At 37.3% G+C, this 20,448-nt stretch overlaps 1 protein-coding gene across 4 annotated transcripts in view; it reads right to left on the reverse strand.

Annotated features, from left to right (window-relative positions):
• The window catches only part of STAG2 (STAG2 cohesin complex component), a 125,910-nt gene that overhangs the window by 71,947 nt on the left and 33,515 nt on the right, over positions 1-20,448 (reverse strand). For all 4 annotated transcript variants that reach the window (XM_045201051.3, XM_024567024.4, XM_053916883.2 and 1 more), the window contains exon 2: positions 1,566-1,709. In XM_045201051.3, the coding sequence (XP_045056986.2) occupies positions 1,566-1,609 (44 nt within the window). In that variant the 5' untranslated portion in view covers positions 1,610-1,709. The remainder of the gene's footprint in view (positions 1-1,565; positions 1,710-20,448) is intronic.

Raw genomic sequence — 20,448 nt, forward strand, 5'->3', positions numbered from 1 at the left:
GTGCAAAATGATCACCACAGGTCTAGTTAACTTTTGTCACCATAGTTAGTTACAATTTTTTCATCGTGCTAAGAACTTTTAAGACCTACTGCCTTAGCAAGTTTTAAAATAAACTATACAGTATTGTTAACTCTAGTCACCAGGCTGTATATTACATCTCCATGACTATTTTGTAGCTACAAGTTTGTACCTTTTCGCGCCCCCTTCACCTCTTTCTCCCACCCCACCCTTACTCCCCAGAAATTGTTTTTAAGTCTACTGCATTGTTTTAATATATAAAAATTTGATGACAATTTTATAATAGTCAAAAGTTATTTTCTCAGACTAACCTATAGCTCCCTCAAACAAAAAGAGAAACAAGAAATCTTCCTCAAAAATCTCTAAAATAGAGTCAATATACACCAATAAACACTGGGATTAAAATTACATTAAAAACTCAGCCCTGGCTGGTGTGGCACAGTGAATTGCGGGCCGGCCTGCAAACCAAAAGGTCATTGGTTCCATTCCCAGTCAGGCCACGTGCCTGAGTTTCAGGCCGGGGGGTGGGAGGGCATGCACAAGAGGCAACCACACATTGTTATTTTTCTCCCTCTCTTAACCTCTGTCCAAAAATAAATAAATAAAATCTTTTAAAAAATCATACTTTGAGATATTGGCGATATCCTAGTAGATCCTTTGTGTCCACTGAAAATTACTTAAAAATGAAAACCTATACACCATCAAAAGAAGGCTGACTACCACTATGCACAAAGATATATGTTTTCAAAATTTTTAGCAACCAGATTCTGTTTTCAAATCAAGTCTTATAAAGACCTTTATAGCAAATATGGTATGGAATATGTGTGTGTAAAGTTAAAGAAATCCACAGGCAGTTTAAAGGTTCGCTTTTCACTGAGACACCTCATGAAACTGGGATGTAGTATGAAAACCACTATTACATACAGTAGTTCAAATTCTTTCCAACATCACCAAAGAGTACTCAGTAAAAGTTGAATAAGGAATATAGGCAGCTTTTAAGACAAGCATAAAGGAAATGTCTATGTTGAAGTCAATTTATGGATCAACAAGCGTGTAACTGTTTCTGCAAAAATATGAAGAGCATGTCCTACTCTCCCAGATTTGTTTTAGCATATCATCACTTGATTTTATAACAGAAAGCTGACATTACATCCTAAGTACCTCTGCATGATATATATTCCTTATTAACAAGAATACTTTTTAAGAATATCATTAACATTCCCTCAAAACAGTTGCTATTATAAAACCAAGTATGCACTCAACTACACAGCACAAATAATAAATTGTGCAGTATCTAAATTAAAAAAATAAATTTAAAACATAGCACAAAGCAGCATAAAATAATTACTGCTACATAGAGTCCAATGACCATTAATATAAACTGTTTCAAAGTATACATACTATGCTATATATTATGCATTATTATTATTACTTCTCAAACAGAAGTAATTATTATTATTGTATTATTACTTCTCAAACAGAAGTAATTTTAACATTTCCTATTTTGTGGAAAAAACAAGTATTTAAAATCATTGTAATATACTTACTGAAGTAGATTAAAATCAGTTGGTATTTCTGGAGCTGCTATCATTTCTTTATCATCTTCTGGAACACCCCAATGTCAGAAATATATTCATATATTCACGTGGGTAAAACGATGGTTTGCTTCTTTCTTCTAAGACAGACAATTCCTTTAAAGGGGAGGAATGCCATATCTATTATAAATACACCAAAAACATTGGAAAGCCCTAGCTGGTGTGGCTCAGTAGACTGAGTGCTGGCCTGTGAACCCATTTCCAGACACAGGACACATGCCTAGGCTGCAGGCCAGATTCCCCGATAGGGGGCGTACAAGGGGCAACTGATCTATGCCTCTCTCCCACATCAGATGTTTCTTTCTCTTTCCCTTTCTCTCTAAAAATAAAGAATTTTAATTAAGACTAAAAATAAAACATTGGGAAGGGTATCTACACTCAAAAACTAAATTCCCCTGTGCCTGCTAATGCATTTCAGTAAATATGGATTTTTTACAACTATTATAGCCCCACAATAGTAACGACAGACACAAAGAAAAAAAGCTTGTATTACAATTATTTTAAAAATGTTCTCTAGCCTGGATTTGAAAAACATATACCCTAACTAGAAACACAATGTGACTCTTTACTGGTCCTGAAATCCTTATGACAAGTTTAAACCATAACACATGATGAATGAAAATTCTATATTGTAACTTTTTGCTGATAGTGTACAGTTAAAAAAAAAAAGGAACAAATAAAAAAGCTCTGATAAAATTTTAAAACACTATAAAAGTAGGTTCTTCTACTGTAGAAGAAACACAGTCCAAAGCACAGCTGATTAATAAATAACCACTTCATGATAATACCACCTTGTGTTGAACAGGGAAGGGGAAAAAATGCTACTGCTGATCTAGTCCCTTGCTCTCAAGAAACTTATAATCAATTTAAATACCAATAATGTCATATGGCCAACAGTCTGAGTTTGGCCACAGGAAGGTATTATTTCTAGCTTTCAAGGTCAAAGATGCAGTTCCTGAATGAAAGAATGACCTAAAAGCAAATGACAAGTCCGAGAGAGAGAGAGAGAGAGAGAGAGAGAGAGAGAGGGGGGGGGGGGGGAGGGAGGGAGAGGCTAGAATACTCAATCTTATGTGCAACTTTCTTTATAATTTTCTTGTTTTTTTATTTACAAGTGTATCTCGTACTTGGCAGCCGCCTGAAGAAAAAACAAGTAAGACCACACATGCCCAATTAATAGTAAATGTTCAAATATTATATACTGATAAACTGCTAATGATACTTTCCAATAGAGTAGACGTTATAAAAGAAAATGATAGTTCAGGTTTCCCATTAATTCTAAATCTTTAAAAACATCATAAATGGATAGTCAAAACACAGCATTTCCTAGCTCACTCTAACTAAGCTACTATTATTAAGGAAAATAATGAGGCAATAAGAGAAACAAGAATGAGTATTCCACAAATTAAGTCCTGAATAATCAAGGGTTGTTGTCTGCACGACCACTTCGAGCTTAACTTTTTATTTCTAAAGAATACTCACATTGTAAAATCTTTAGACATGACTGTTAGCATGATCACAGGATTGTTCCCTTCCTAGACCACTAACTGTTAATCTGGTTGTATTCTTTTTTTTAAAGATTTTATTTATTTATTTTTAGACAGTGGGGAAGGGAAGGAGAAAGACAGGGAGAGAAACATCAGTGTGTGGTTGCCTCTCACACACCCCCACACTGGGCACCAGGCCCGCAAGCCAGGTTTTGTGCCCTGACTAGAAATCGAGCCTGTGACCCTTTGGTTCATAGGGTGGCGCTGAACCCACTGCGCCACACCGGCCAGGGCTAATCTGGTCGTATTCTTACTATGACGCAAGGAGTTATCTGAATAGTACACCGGAATTCTGAGGCTTGCCATTAATGTAGGATGCACCTAGCCTCCTAAAAACCTCCATTTATTTTTTAAAAGAAAGTATTTTTAAGAAAAATTTTGGTTTTTCAAGAGAGCTGGAGAGGTATAGAGCTAAATATGTTCTAACCGATGAGGTCATCTAGATGGCAAGATGGAAATCAAGTGCTTGCTCTGACTGCCTGCCTAACTGCCCCCCAACTCTCTCTGAGCACTTTATAAAACCAAACTTGCTGCATTCCTTAAGTATACAGTTTTTAAGCAGACTTTAAAGATAGTTTATAAATATATTCTCCTATGGGGTAGATATTTTACTAGGCCAGCCACCACTGGGAGCAGATGCTTTGCCTGGGGTGTTCAAGTTTGGTGTATAAAAATACAAGTTTGGGGCACGTCTGGTCAAGATGGAGTAGGTAAACACGGCTTGCCTCCTCGCACAACCACAGCAAAAATTACAACCAGACTACAAAACAACTATCACCCAGAATTGTCAGAAAGTTGAGCTGTATGGAAGTCCAACTACCAAGAAATTAAAGAAGTCCTATTCATCCAGACAGGTAGGAGGGGCAGAGACGCAGAACAGGTGAGCAGTCCCACAACCACATGTGGTGGATAAAAAACAGGAGGGATCCCAGCCCAACACCAGACTACCAAGGCCAGGGTTCCAGTGCCAGGAAGATAAGTCCCCATAACTTCTGGCTGTAAAAAGCAGTGGGGGTTGGAGTGGTAGAAGAAACTACAGGATTCTCAAAAGTCTCTTCATAAAGGGTCTGAAATGGACTTTGAACTTACACAGACTCACTCCCTCCGAGCCCCAGCACCAGGGCAGCAGCTGGAAGGGCATCAGTGGCATATGGAGAGAAACTGATGCATCTGGCATCTAAGTGAGTGCCAGAGGACAGCTTCCTCACGGACAAAACTCCAGAGGCCAGAAAGTGGCATTGTGCCCTTTCTTGAGCCTTCCTCCACACAGAGCTACAGAGCAGCTACACCGTATTTGAGATGCCCAACCTGGTTCACACAGGTTGCCCTTCCCTGGTGATTGCCTAAGGCTCTGCTGCATTCAACTTACCAGTGCACCTTTCTACAATAGGCCACACTACTAAGACAGGGAGTCAAAGTAGCTCTACCTAACAGATAGAAACAAGAACAGGGAGGCTGCCAAAATGAGGAGACAAAAAAATTAGCCCAAATGAAAGAACGGAACAAAACTCCGGAAAAAGAACTAAAAAAAATGGAGATAAGCAATCTATCAGATGCAGAGTTCAAAACACTGGTTATTAGGATGCTCAAAGAACTCATTGGGTCCTGCAACAGCATAAAAAAAAAAGACCCAGTGAAGTAAAGAAAAATTTACAGCGAAACAACAGTGGAGTGGATGAAGCTGACAATCAAATAAATGATTTAGAACACAAGGAAGGAAAAAAGCATTCAATCAGAACTGCAAGAAAAAAGAATCCAAAACAAAACAAAGATAGGCTAAGGAGCCTCTGGGACAACTTCAAATGTACCAGCATTAGAATCATAGGGGTGCCAGGAGGAGAAGAGAAAGAGCAAGAAACTGAAAACTTATTTGAAAATTAATGAAAGAAAACTTCCCTAATTTGGTGAAGGAAGTAGACATACAAGTTCAGGAAGCACACGGAGTCCCAAAGAATATGGACACAAAGAGGACCACACCAAGCCGCATCATAATTAAAATGCCAAAGGTTGAAGATAAAGAGAGAATCATAAAAGCAGCAAGAGAAAAGCAGTTAATTACCTACAGGGGAGTTCCCAGAAGACTGTCAGCTGATTTCTCAAAAGAAACTTTGCAGGCTTGAAGGGACTGGCAGGAAGTATTTAAAGTCATGAAAAGCAACGACCTACAACACAGATTACTCCATCCAGCAAAGCCATCATTTAGAATCGAAGGGCACATAAAGTGCTTCCTAGACAAGGTAAAGCTAAGAATTCATTATCACCAAGCCATTATTAGATGAAATGTTAAAGGGACTTATATAAGAAAAAAGATCAACCAGGAAGACAAACAACCCAATTAAAAAATGGGCAAAGGACTTGAACAGACACTTCTCCAAGGAAGACATACAGAGGGCCCAGAGACATATGAAAAGATGCTCAGCATCACTAGCCATCAGAGAGATGCAAATTAAAACCACAATGAGGTATCATCTCACACCAGTCAGAATGGCCAACATAAACAAATCCACAAACAAATGTTGGAGAGGATGTGGAGAAAAGGGAACCCTTGTGCACTGTTGGTGGGAATGCAGACTGGTGAGGCCACTGTGGAAAACAATATGGAATTTCCTCAGAAAACTAAAAATGGAACTGCCCTTTGACCCAGTAATTCCGCTGCTGGGATTATACCCTAAGAACACTGAAACACCAATCCAAAAGAATCTGTGCACCCCAATGTTCATAGCAGCACAATTTACAATAGCCAAGTACTGGAAGCAACCGAAGTGCCCATCAGCAAACGAGTGGATCCAAAAACTATGGTATATTTACACAATGGAATTCTACGCAGCAGAGAGAAAGAAGGAGCTTATACCCTTTGCAACAGCATGGATGAAACTGGAGAGCATTATGCTAAGTGAAATAAGCCAGGAAGTGAGGGACAAGTACCATATGATCTCACCTTTAACTGGAACATAAGCAATAGAAGAAAAAAGCAAACAAAATATAACCAGAGACATTGAAGTTAAGAACAATCTAACAATAGCCAGGGCGGGGGTGGGGGGTGGGGGCGGGGATAGTGGGAAGAGGGTATTACAGGAACTACTATAAAGGACACATGGACAAAACCAAGGGGGAGGGTGGAGAGGGGGGAGGGAGGTGGGTTCACCTGGGGTGGGGTAGAGGGATGGGGAGAAAAGGCATACAACTGTAATTGCATAACAATTAAAAAAAAATGTAAAAAAAAAAAAAAAGAAAGAAAAAAGATCAAAACTATGAACATTAAAATGGCAATAAATTCACAACCATCAACAATTCAATCTAAAAAAAATAAATTAAGCAAACAAGCAGAACAGAAACAGAATCATAGATATGGAGATCATCTGGAGGGTTATCAACTGGGAGGGGAAGGAGAAAATGAGGGAAAAGGTGCAGGGATTAAGAAGTACAAATTGGTAGGTACTGAATAGCCATGGGGATGTAAAGCACGGTATAAGAAACGGAGTAGCCAGAGTATTTATAAGTATGACCCATGGACATGAACAATGGTGTGGGGGTTGCTGGAGGGAATGGGGGATACCAGGAGAGAGGGGCGAAGGGGGAAAGCTGGAACAACTGTAATGGCATAATCAATAAAATGTATTAAAAGTAAATAAAATAAATACAAGTTTGGGAAGCTCAAAAAAAAAATAAATAAAACCCTCCTAAGGGACAAAAAGAATGTACCAACTCTGAGGAGCAGAGAGCACTAAGTAAATAGAGTGAGATACTACCTTCATCTGCATAGCACAAAATTAATTTTGTGTGTACAAGAAGTCCTATCAGGTCAAATTATTTTGCTCAGCATGGGGTTACACTAACATGTATTTGGAAACTAGAAACCAAAGCAAACAAAAGAAAAATGGGATTTATAAAGATGTTAAGTCGCCCAGACAAGGTGCCTATATTTTTAAAAGAATACCACCTGACAGGCTTAGAAAAAAATATTAAATTGGTCAACTCTCTATCCCAGTAAAATACTTGTTTCAAAAAGTGTCTAGCCATTAAAAAAATCCATCCTACCTATTAAAAATATCTACCATGTGCCAAAGGCAGTGCAGGACACTGGGCATACAGTGGTGGAGAGGATGGCAATGATCTGTGCCCTTGTGGAACCACCGGCAATAATAAATGTGCAAATCTACTTATTTCTACAAGGCACCTACCTCTACAGCCACCTAATATTAAACTTAAGAATACTAAATTCCATGGATCTGAATTTTTACTATTTTAATCATTCTCTAGGTAACCAATTAGTCACCAAAACAGTTCTTCACTGCTCAGAAATTATACATTAAAGTTGCTTTGTAACGTAAGGGCCTGGGATAATGTGTAAGTTAGTGGTTTTTGGTTTTTTTTAAAGAATATAAACTTCACCTGCAGGAAAAGCTGAGAATTTTTCCCTTTTTACTATAAATGTCTACATCTGTATATAAACGCAGTTTGCTTCTTCCAAAGACTTACATTAAAACTTTCACAAGTAGCCCTGGCTGGTGTGGCTCAGTGGATTGAGCACCAGCTGAGAACCAAAGGGTCACTAGTTCGATTCCCAGTCAGGGCACATGCCTCATTGTGGGCCAGATCCCCAGTAGGGGGCACAAAAGAGGAAACCACACATTGATGTTTCTCTCCCCCCCTTTCTCCCTCCCTTCCCCTCTCTCTAAAAATAAATAAATAAAAATTTCACAAGGCATGGCTCAGTTGGTTGGGTGTCATCCCACAAAGGAAAAGGTCACAGATTCAATTTGATGTCTGGTCAGGACACATGCCTGGGCTGCAGGCTGGTCCCCAGTAGGGGCAATAAATGTTTCTCTCACACATCGATGTTTTTTCCCCTCTGTATCTCCCTCCCTTCCCCTCTTTCTAAGAACAAATAAATAAGTAAAATCTTTTTTAAAAAACGTAAAGTCTCTTTATTTAAAAAAATATTTTCACAAGTAAGATCTTTAAATGAACATACCATTTGACCTAAGTTGGGGAACTCAAAACTATAAGAATATGTAATGCTCAATAAAAGTCTTGAGTTAAATAAGCAAATTTATCATGCCATTTCTGGCCTACTGTAGGTTATTAATATTTTTAAAAATATGCTAAAAGATCACAAGGTGGAGCTCTCACCTAGTGTCAAGGAAAAACTTCTGAGATTTTTATCACATGTACCAATTCTCTATAACTAGTATAAAAAGAGTTAACATTCCAACAGCTTTGGAGGATAAAGCATAGGAATGGAATTTGCTTTAACTCTCAATCACTATTTTCCTTTTGGGGAAAAAATATATCCAATAAAAACTAGCTTCTGTTTCTCCTTACTGAAAACTAAGGGAACACATTTGTAGATAAGTTGCATAATATACTGTAAAACCACTTCCTTAGGCTGTGTAAGCCATTAAAGTTTTGTTAAAATACATTCATATATAATTACTGGATTAATAAGTAATAGGTCATAATAGATTAATTCTATATGTTAAATTCAAACAAACATTCTCAAAAGTACTGCTTTTGATATAGAGATCTAAAAGCTGAAACTTCATCACCATAACTTTTCAAGTTATCTATAATGAATATATGTTTATAGCCTGATACTCAAAGTTAAGTTTCCAAACTAAATTAACTTGATAACTGAAAAAAACTTTCTTCTCCCACTTCTGTAAAATCTTGTTTTTTCACAAAATCATTTCAAAGTTCTTCTAACTCAAATCAAGTGGTCTCAAGACAAAACTTTTACAAACTACAAAACAGCCATCGTTAAACAAGGTCCCTCAGAATTCACATATTATTCAGGAGCGGGTGAGCATTTAAAATAGCTGGTGTGTTACTTCTTTCCCTAAAAGTGCAGAAACATTCAACTGCTAAAAGCCAGCAAATTCAACACATTCATGTATCTACCCCTTATCTAACTCTCCTCCCCAAAAGGCTTACACCCTTCTATCCTTAAGGATCGCATCTAGGAAATGTATATACCTTCTGAAATATCAGCATTTTGACACAAACACTTAAACATAGGAATTAACTGAATGTTTGGCCTGGTTTAATTTATGGTACAAAAATGTAACTAATCTAACACCCATACACTGAAACTACTTACTTATGACTGTACAGCAATATGGGTAGTTTACTACAACATTTCAAAATCAACTTTTACTTTCAGGGAGAAGGGAAGGGGCAAGCTGGGGCTCAAACTACACAGATGGCATCACTATACACTGGCCAGAAGCTGAAGCCAGACAGAACTGGAAACATCCACCTATTCACCTATTTTTAAGTGCATGATAGTAGGTGCTCAGCAATCTTCCTCATTTCCTTGTCTATCCACACTCCCCATTACTTTCCAAATGTGACTTGAGTCCTAAACACAATTAGGATCACCTGGCCCAACCTACATACTCAGCCTGCCCTAGTTCTTGACCATGAGTTCTAATTTCTGTAGAAAATCTAGTACGCCACTCATGAACTTCACAAGTACTACCAGTTGGACTTTTTCTTTTGGGTGGGGAGAGAGATAAGAAAAAGTTTCTGCCTCACTCCTGCACACACATTACTCTATCACCCTGTACTCAGGTGTACCCTATGCCTGAGGATCAGTAATACCCTACCTTGTTCTTGCTGCAATGTTATCTACTAAGTCCATCCCAGGAACTGGAACCCTGCACCTAAACCCACCCTAATAAGTCTCCCTGTGTCTCTCCAGTTGTCCTAATCTTAATGCCACAGTACTGTCCTCCTCTCATCTATCTACCATAGTGGCCGTGGCTGCTGCTAGACACTGGATACCTATCATAGCTGAGGTACAGATATCAGGCATCTAATTCCCAGTCTGCCCTAACAAGCTGCAGTTGACTAGACATTATCTGGCCCTAACCCAAGATAATATCAAAAACAGGTAAAATGTTTGTTTCATTATGTACCATCACCCTAAAATCATATCTCAGTCTGCCAAAGTCAATAGCTAAATCATGAGTAATTTTTAAAAGTACTGTCAATGCTCACTCTTCATCTCACTTATACCTGAATACTATACTCTGCATTTAGCTTCTTGAACTAATTTAAAATACATATGCCCCACTGACAAAACTTTCTGTCTGTTAAGACATCATGAATGTACAGAGGAAAACACAAGTGGGTGTAGTAGCTAGCAACATTTCAGAGGTGAGACCCAATTAGCTGGTATGAATGAATACCTGGATCTAAAAATCAAATTTACAACAATGAACTAAATTCCTATGTTAACACTGAAACGGTATACAGCATGATGTAAGCACAGCGCATTATTACCATCACACCGACTTCACACTGGGCACCACTGGCTCACTGGCAGATTTCAAAGCAAAGTAGATGAAGACAGGATAATCCTGCTTGGATATTGAGGGAAATGGAAATATTTTATATCCTCTAATTGATTACATCAAAAACTTTCAGCTCTGCCTGGTGTAGCTCAGTTGGCTGAGTGTCATCCCACAAACCAAAAGGTCAAGTGTTTGAATACTGGTCAGGGCACATACAAAGGGCAACCCATGCAGCTCAATGTTTCTCTCTCACATCAATGTTTCTCTCTCTTTCTCCTTCCCTTTCCCTCTCTAAATACATATTTTTAAAAAGGTTTCACACTTATTTTTTCAAGGTTGTAAAAAGACCTAACCGAAATATTAAGTTTATTAATAATTCACATGAAGATGGAGAGGCAACAAGTGCAATTCAGTTAATAAACAACAACAAACCCAAAGTGTAAAATAAACCTCTTTATAGGCAATAATGGGAAATTTTAATCTAAAATTCAGAATTGTAGTTACTAAGAACAATTTTTTTCATTTTAGTATGGCCACAAAATACAGCATGCTATATCTTTGATGTTTTTTACCCTCAACTTCTGGTAACCTTATTAAAATATCTAGAATTAGCATCCACTCAATAAAAACCACTAATCTTTCTATTTACATCCAATGTACACAATTCAGGGGTTTGAATTATATTCATATATGCAAATATGATTCCACAATGAAGTTTATGAACACAGTATACAGGTACTTCCCATTTCTTAGTTCAGATCTAAAAGGTTAGTTCTTCGTTTGGTAATTCTACACAATGACAATGACCAGAGATCACACATATGTTGTACTCTAAGATTATTTCAATTTGCTCTAATCTTAAACTTTCCTAAAAATTAAGGCATCTAAATTATTTTTTAAAGAATTTATTTGTTTGTTTGCTTTTAGAGAACGAGGAAAGGAGGGAAGAAGAGAGGAAGAGAAACATCAATCCGTTGCCTTCTGCTCACACCCAACTTGAGACCCAGACTGCAACCCAGGCATGTGCCCTGACCAGGAATCAAACCTGTGACCCTTGGGTTTGTGAGACAATGCCCAACCCAATGAGCCAAACCAGTCAGGGCTAAAATATGTAAATTATTTTTAAGCCAGAAATAGATACTGCCAAAATACATAGACCAATATCCCCGATGAATATTGATACAAAATCCTTAACAAACTATTGGCAAACCATTCAACAGCACATTAAAAGTATAATACACCATGATCAAGTGAGATTTATTCCCTGAATGCAAGGCTAGTTCAACATACGAAAATCAACAATTGTAATGCACTACATTAAGAGAATAATGAACAAGATAATCCAATTGTGTGTTCATGGGGAATATTACTATATAAGCAGCGATCTTTAACTGGTGTGCCATGGCATATTGGTATGCTGCAAGGCACACTGGTGTACTGAAGGAATTCTTAAAACATGTAGTACCTGACTATTTAGTTGGAGCACTGACCTCTTTTCAATTAAAAAAATGACAACAGTCAACACAACAACAGCCATCTGGTGTGAATGAATCAAAATTATACCTAGTTTTCTTGTCAGATTGGCAAAAAATATATTTTTGTGTGCCACAAATGTTTAGTCATTAATTTTTGTGCACCATATGAAAAAGGTTGAAATCGCTGTATTAAACAATGATGCCTTAAAAAAGAGAGAGTGACGGACCATTATAACCTTCATGATCATCTCAATCAATGCAAAAAAAAAAAAAAAGCCTAAGATTCAACACCTTTTCATGATAAAAATACTCAATAAGCCAGGAATAGAAGGAAAGTACCCAACATAATAAAGGCCACTTACGAAAACCTCACAGCTAATATCAGATTGAATAGTAACAGATTGAAAGCTTTCCAAAGTCAGGAACAAGACAAGGATACCCACTCCCACCACTTCTATTCAATACAGTATTGGAAGTCCTACCCAGAGCAATTAGGCAAGAAACAGAAATAAAAGGCATCCAAATTAGAAAGGAAGAAGTAAAATTATCTACATTCACAGATGATATGCTCTTGTATGTAAAAAACCCTAAAGGTTTCACACACAAACACACAACCTGTTAGAACAAAAAAAGTCAGCAAAGCTGCAGGATACAAATCAACACACAGCAATCAGTTGTGTTTCTATATACAATCAAGGAACAATCCAAAAAAGAAATTAGGAAAACAATTTCCATTTACAACAGCACCAAAAAGAATCCGATACTTAGGAATAAATCTAACCAAGAAGGTGAAACACACACTGAGAATTACAAAGCACTGCTAAATGAAATTAAAGAAAACACAAATAAATGGAAAGATACCCCACTCATGGAGTGGAAGACAATACTGTAAGGATATCCATACTACCCAAAGCAAACTACAGATTCAACACAATCCCTATCAAAATCCCAAGAGCACTTTTTTATAGAAATAGAAAAATGCATTATGAAATTCAAGGAACTCCAAATAACTAAAACATTTTAGAAAAAGGGAACCAAGTTGAAAGAATTACACTTCCTGATCTCAAAATATCACCAAGCTACAGTAATCAGAGCAATGTGGTACTGGCATAAACACAGATACACAGACCAATGGAATGCAATAGAAAGACCAGAAATACATCCTGGCATACATATTTAAATAATTTTTTGACAAGGATGTCAAGACCACTCAATGGAGAAAAGACAGTCTCTTCAACAAATGGTGCTAGGAAGATTGGATGTCTACATGCAAAAGAATGGAATCAGACCATTCATTATCTCACATCATATACAAAAATTAATTCAAAATGGATTACAGATCTAAGTGTAAGACTTAAAACTATTAAACTCCTAGGGGGGAAAAAAATGGGAAAAGCTTCACAACACTGAACTTAGCAATGATCTCTTAGATATGACACCAAAAACATAGGGTAACAAAAGGAAAAATAGGCAAAGAGGATAATATCAAAACTTTTACAGACCAAAGAACATAATCAACAGTGTAAAGGCAACCTACAGAATGGGAGAAAATATGTGCAAACCATATACCTGATAGGAAGTTAATATCCAGAATACATTTAAAAATTTCTACAACTCAACAACCAAAATAAAAAATAGGCCAAGGACTGAAAGCAAAACCACTATGAAATACCATTCCACACCTTCTGGGATGGCTAGAATCAGAGACACACAATTAACCAGTGTTTGCAAGGATGTGAAAAAATTTAACAACCATGTACTGTTGGTAGGATTGTAAACTATGCAACTACTATGGAAAACAGTAATGGAGGTCCCTCAAATATTTTAAAATAAAACTGCCATATGATGCATCCACCAACCCCCACTTCCTTGTATACATATATCCCAAACAATTGAAAGCTGGGTCTCGAAGAGATAGCTGCACACCCACATTCATAGCAGCACTAGTCACAATAGCCAAAAGGTAGAAGCAGACCACATGCCCATCAACAGCATGTGGTATATACATACAATGGAATCTTATTCTTCCTTAAGAAGGAAGGAAATCCTGTCACATGCTACAACATGGATGAAGCTTCAGGGCATTTTAATAAATGAAATAAGCCAAGGAGTCACAAAAAGAAAAATACAGGCATGGGCAAAAGTAGGTTTATAGCTGTTAATATGGAAAAAAAGACATACAGGTTAATTACAATAGCTTTATTAAGTGTTTCATATACTTAAAACTATAAACCTACTTTTGTTCACCCCTATTTTATATTATTCTACTTATATGACGTATCTAAAGTAGTAGCCCAATTCATAGAGACATAAAGTGGAATGCTGGTTATCAGGGGGTGGAGGGAGCTTAAAAGGGGAAGTTATTATTTAATGTGTATAATGTTTCAGATTTTTCAGACAAAAAAGTTCCAGAAATCTGTTTCACAAAAGTGTCAATTTCCTTAATGCTGCTGAACAGTCCACTTAAAAAATGATTCAGATGGCAAATGTTATTGGGGACTTAACACAATAAAAGATTTAAATTTAAACTCCCTTTTATCAAGCAAGCTTCCCTCATGTCACAGAGACACAAGATTTTACCAATCCAATGAGAACACCTTTTCACTGAAAAAAGGGTACTACTTTACACTATAACTATTGCTATCTTTTGAAATGTAGATTTATAAATTAAGACATCGGCAATTGGTATCTACACTCAGAATACTTTGACAGATTGTTTTGTCTCCTATTTAGTACGGTTAAAATGAACCAAAGCTTATGTAACTTTATGGCGAAGGATCCAGCTTACCCAAAAACAAACAAAAAGACATGGATCCACTTGAACAATGCAAGCCAATCCCAGCTACATTTTTAAAGTTACTCACCACAGGCTACCCATCACAGGGTATGAAAACTATCACTGAAACCCACTAAATAAATGTTCAACATTTCTCTCCCTTGTTCAAAACCTGATGGCACAAGCCTCATAGGTAGTTATCCACAAACAGCATACAATTTAAAGCCAGGAAAAAAAGCAACACAAACCTTCTAGCGGCAATTCTGGCAAGCTGCAGTAAAGGGCTAGTATGCTAGAATGGCATCACGTGATGATACCAAGAATTAGGAGTGACTGATCCCTAAAATGTGGCATGTGATGCCATTAACCTTGGGGAAGAGAGCTTATATTAGCATACATCATAAAGATAATACAGTAAGAAGAGTATCAAAATGTTTTGTGTGTGTAGTTAGATTATTGGTACTAGATATTATGAAGAGCCCTCACATTTGTCCGGTCTCCTATTCCATGTTGTTTTTATATACCCATGAGTGTACTTCATCCACTTGCATATACTATCCAATTGTGAAAGAGAGAGGCAACAGACAACTCTCAATTTGAGCTCTAAGATGACAAGAATTTTTTAAACTTTCCTAGAGCACTAAAACCAAAAGACTACCTTTTTTAAAAAACCACAAGTATACTATGCATCCTGCAAAACATCCCCCAAAGGATTATCTAAATGCTCAGAAAGGAAGTGAAATGATTCAGCAAACATTTAATATTAAAACCAACACTATGTTATTCTAAGGGCAAATACAGCATATACTAGAACTAATGTTTGTATGTGTTAGATATACTTGAAAGTATACTGCAGAGAACTTGAAACTACTATTTTAAATTTATACTTATGGCAATTTTGCTTTTATGACATAATTTATTTTACCAATGATTTATCTGCTAAGCCATTAGTCAGAAAATAAATTTCCCAATTAGAAAATTCTTCTACAGAAAACCATTTGTTGTAATGTTCCACTTCACAAAAGACGTAGTGAAATCTGAGAACATGTATGGGAAAATTCTTCATATGCAAATATCTCCCATCTTATTCTATGATTGCTTTGGCCAAAATGCTCAAAATGCTCTTTTCATGAAGAAAAGCTACCTCAGACTTCCGACCGAGATGGAGGCATAGGTAGACACACTGTGCCTCCTCGCACAACCAAAAGAAGGACAACAAATTTAAAAACAAAAAACAACCAGAACTGACAGAAAATCGAACTGTATGGAAGTCTGAAAACCAAGGAGTTAAAGAACAAACATTCATCCAGACCAGTAGGAGAGCGGAGGTGGGCAGTTGGGAGGAGAGGACTCGTGGCAAGGCGGTGGCTGGCAGAGTGGAGGAATGACTGGGGAGCGAGATAGACCAAGAAATGCAGGGCTCCAGCGCAGGGAAATACAGCCTCAAAGCCTCTGACTGAAAACACCTGTGGGGGTTGCAGCAGTGAGAGAAACTCTCAGCCTCACAGGGGAGTTTGTTGTAGAGACCCACAGGCTCCTAGAATGTACACAAACCCACCCACCCAGTAATCAGCAACAAAAGGGCCCAATTTGCTTGTAGATAGTGAGGGAAGTGACTGAAAACCGGCAGAGAGCAGAGCAAGTGGCTTTGTTCACTCGGGAACATACAGCGTCACAATGCATTGATGTGGGTTGCCCTGACCTGGTGAACACCTAAGGCTCCACCCCTTATATACAACAGGTGTGCGGGGACAAAAAAAAAGGCCCAAATTAAAGAATAGATCAAAGCTCCAGAAAATATATAACTAAGTGACAAAGAGATAGCCAACCTATCAGATGCACAGTTCAAAACACTGGTAATCAGGATGCTCACAGAATTGGTTGAGTATGGTCGCAAATTAGAGGAAAAAAATGAAGGCTACGCAAAGTGAAAGAAAGAAAATGTACAGGGAACCAACAGTGACAGGAAACTGGGACTCAAATCAACGGTTTGGACCAGAGGGAAGAAAGAAACAATCAACCATAACAGAATGAAGAAACAAGAATTTTTTAAAAAATGAGGAGAGGCTTAGGAACCTCCAGGACATCTTTAAATGTTCCAACATCCGAATCATAGGGGTGTCAGAAGGAAAAGAAGAGCAAGAAATGGAAAACTTATTTGAAAAAATAATGAAGAAGAACTTCCCCAATTTGGCAAAGGAAATAGACTTCCAGGAAGTCCAGGGAGCTCAGAGTCCCAAAGAAGTTGAACCCAAAGAACACAACAAGGCACATCATAATTACATTAGCCAAGATTAAAGATAAGGAGAATCTTAAAAGCAGCAAGAGAAAAAGGAGATGGTTACCTATAAAGGAGTTCCCCAATGACTATCAGCTGATTTCTCAAAAGAAACACAGCCAAGGGGCTGGAAAGAAATATTTGGAGTCTTGAAAGGCAAGGACCTACATCCAAGATTAGTCTATCCACTAAGGCTATCATTTGGAATGGAAGGGCAGATAAAGTGCTTCTCAGATAAGGTCAAGTTAAAGGAGTTCATCATCACCAAGCCCATATTATATGAAATGTTAATGAAACTTATCTAAGAAAAATGTAAAAAATATGAACAGTCAAATGACAATAAACTCACAGCTATTAACAACCAAACCTAAAAACAAAAACAAACTAAGCAAACAACTAGAACAGGAACAGAATCACAGAAATGGAGATCACATGAAGGATTATCGGCGGGGGAACTGGGAGGGGAAGACAGGGAGTAAAGGTACAGAGAATAAGTAGCATAAATGATAGGTAGAAAATAGGGCGAGGTTAAGAACTACATAGGAAATGTAGAAGCCAAAGAACTCATCTGTACAACCCATGGACATGAACTAAGGGGGAGGAATGCTGAAAGGAAGGATGGTGCAGGGTGGAGGGGAATAAAGGGGGGGAAATGGGACAACTGTAATAGCATAATGAATAAAATATATGAAAAAAAGAATGAATAACAAGAAGAAAAAAAACAGAAATTAAAAAATTAGGATAGTGTAAGAAGCTCCTGGGACAACTTCAAGCATTCCAACATTCGCATCAAAGGTGTGCCAGAAGGAGAAGAGAGAGAGCAAGAAATTGGAAATCTATTTGAAAAAATAATGAAATAAACTCTAATTTGGTGAAGAAATAGACATGCAAGTCCGGGAAGCACAGAGAGTCCCAAACAAGATGGATGTAAAGAGGCCCACTCCACGACACATCATAATTAAAATGCCAAGGTTAAAAATTCAGAGAGAATCCTAAAAGTAGCAAAAGAAAAAGCAGTTATTTACCTACAGAGGAGTTCCCATAAGGCTGTCAGTTGATTTCTCAAAAGAAATTTTGCAGGGTAGAAGGGATTGGCAAGAAATATTCAAAATCATAAAAAGCGGGGACCTACAGCCAAGATTGCTCTACCCAGCAACGATATCATTTAGAATTGGAGGACAGATAAAGAGCTGCCCAAGACAAGAAAAAACTAAAGCAGTTCATCATCACCAAGCCATTATTATATGAACAGTTAAAGGGACGTATTTAAGAAAAAGAAGATAAAAACTATGAACAATAAAATGGCAAAAAACACATATCTGTCAATAATTGAATCTTAAAAACAAACTAAGCAAACAAGAACAGAGGCAGAATCATACATATGAAGAGCATTTTAATGGTTGCCAGATGGGAGAGGATGTGCGGGAATGGGTGAAGAGGAAGGGGATTAAGAAGTACAAATTGGGGATATAAAGTACAGTATAAGAAATGGTGTAGCCGAAAAACTTATATGCATAACCTATGGATATGAACAGTGGTGGGGGGATTACCTGAGGGAGTGGGGGCTGCTGGGTGGAGGGGAGCAAAGGGGCAAAAATTGGGACAACTGCAATAGCATAATCAATTTTTTTTAAAAAGACGACACTAGGAGACATGACAAGTGAATGTAGTATGTCCTACATAAGATCCAGGAGCAAAAAAAGAATAGTAGTGGAAAAGTAGTGAAATGCCAATAAACTGTGGAGTTCGGTAAAAAAAAGAAAAAAGAAAAAAAAAAGAAAAGCAATCTCTCCTCCCATCAGTAATTATGCTTTAGCATTCCTGATTAATAAATTCCAAACAAAAAAGGGAAAAATGTTTTCTTCTCCAACTGCCTCTTATAAATTATTCTGCTAATGTTTCACAATTATCCCACTCATATTATTTTACTGGAATGTTTTACTTCATTATGTACCCCTCGCCCCGCATTTGTCCTGTGTGAACTACTTTGGTTAGCAATAACAACTTACTAGGTATTCAGTGCTATTTCACTTGTCTCTTTTTCTGTCCAAAGTTACAGAGCAAGCAGAGCTTCTCCACTGCTGAAGTGGCTACATAATCGTTAACATAGTTACCTCATTAATTCATATTGACATCACTGCAGATCACGAAATGGTTCAGAAGTCAGTGCGGCAGATTCAACTCTCACACCATGAAACACATTATCAACACAACTCTTAACATTTCCTGTTAGGTCTAGCACTCAATATCAATGTATACAACAAATTGGGTTCATCAGTATGCTACTTTCAAGAAATAAGTGTAAGGAGTTTCCATAAGGCTATCAGCTGATTTCTCAAAAGAAACCTCACAGGCAAGAAGGGGCTGGAAAGAAGTATTCAAAGTCATGAAAGTTGAGGCCATACATAAAAGATTACTCTACCCAACAAAGCTATCATTTAGAATGGGAGGACAGATAAGGTACTTCCCAGATAAGGTCAAGTTCAAGGAGTTCATCATCACCAAGCCCTTATTACGTGAAATGTTAAAGGGATTTATCTAGGAAAAAGAAGATGATAAAAACGATGAACAAACTCACAACTATCAACAACTGAACCTAAAAAACAAACAAACTAAGCAAACAACTAGAACAGGAACAGAAATGGAGATTCACATGGAGGGTTATCAGCAGGGAGGGGGAGGTGGGAGTATGGGGGGAAAAGATACGGGGAATAAGCAGCAGAAATATTAGGTACAAAATAGACGGGGAGGTTAAGAGTAGTATGGGAAATGGAGAAGCCAACAAACTTATATGTATGTCCCATGGAAATAAACTAAGAGGGGAGGAATGATGGTGGGAGGGGCTGCAGGGCAAAGGGAGAGATAAAGGGGAGAAAAAATGGGACAACTAATAGCATAATCAATAAAATATATTTCCAAATAATAAAACCGATGAACATGAGAAAAAAGAAGTAACTGTAAAATAAAACGTATATATGGGTGCATTTGCTTGTCTGCACAGAAAGAAAAATTCTGGAAGTATTAAGAAGAAACACGTTTTAAAAGTTGCCTATATAGGGAGGAGACGAAAGAAAGAATAAGGAGGCAGGAATCTCTGGAGATGTCTACCTTTGTATATAATTTTAACTTTTGATTTCGGAAAATTAATTAACTGTTCAAAAAATGAAACTGAATTTTTGAAATTCCTAAGGTTGAAAAACATTAGAAAAAAACCCTAATCTATAATGTATATCAAATAAATACCATAAGCATACAGAGAACATTTACAGTAAGAGTTTTAAAAAAGATTTTATCCATAGTGGGATGAATTCTAAGAACAAAAAGAAATAACGAAAAATTTAACTTAATAGTTTTGGTGTTTGTTGTACTGACTCTGTTCTTCTGAAATTATTCTTTATTATATGATAGCAAATAAGTAATTACATTAATATCAAGAATCAAGAACTTTGCTCTGGCTGGTG

This window comes from Desmodus rotundus, chromosome X (genome assembly GCF_022682495.2).
Source record: "Desmodus rotundus isolate HL8 chromosome X, HLdesRot8A.1, whole genome shotgun sequence".
In the NCBI taxonomy this organism is placed as follows: Eukaryota; Metazoa; Chordata; class Mammalia; order Chiroptera; family Phyllostomidae; genus Desmodus; species Desmodus rotundus.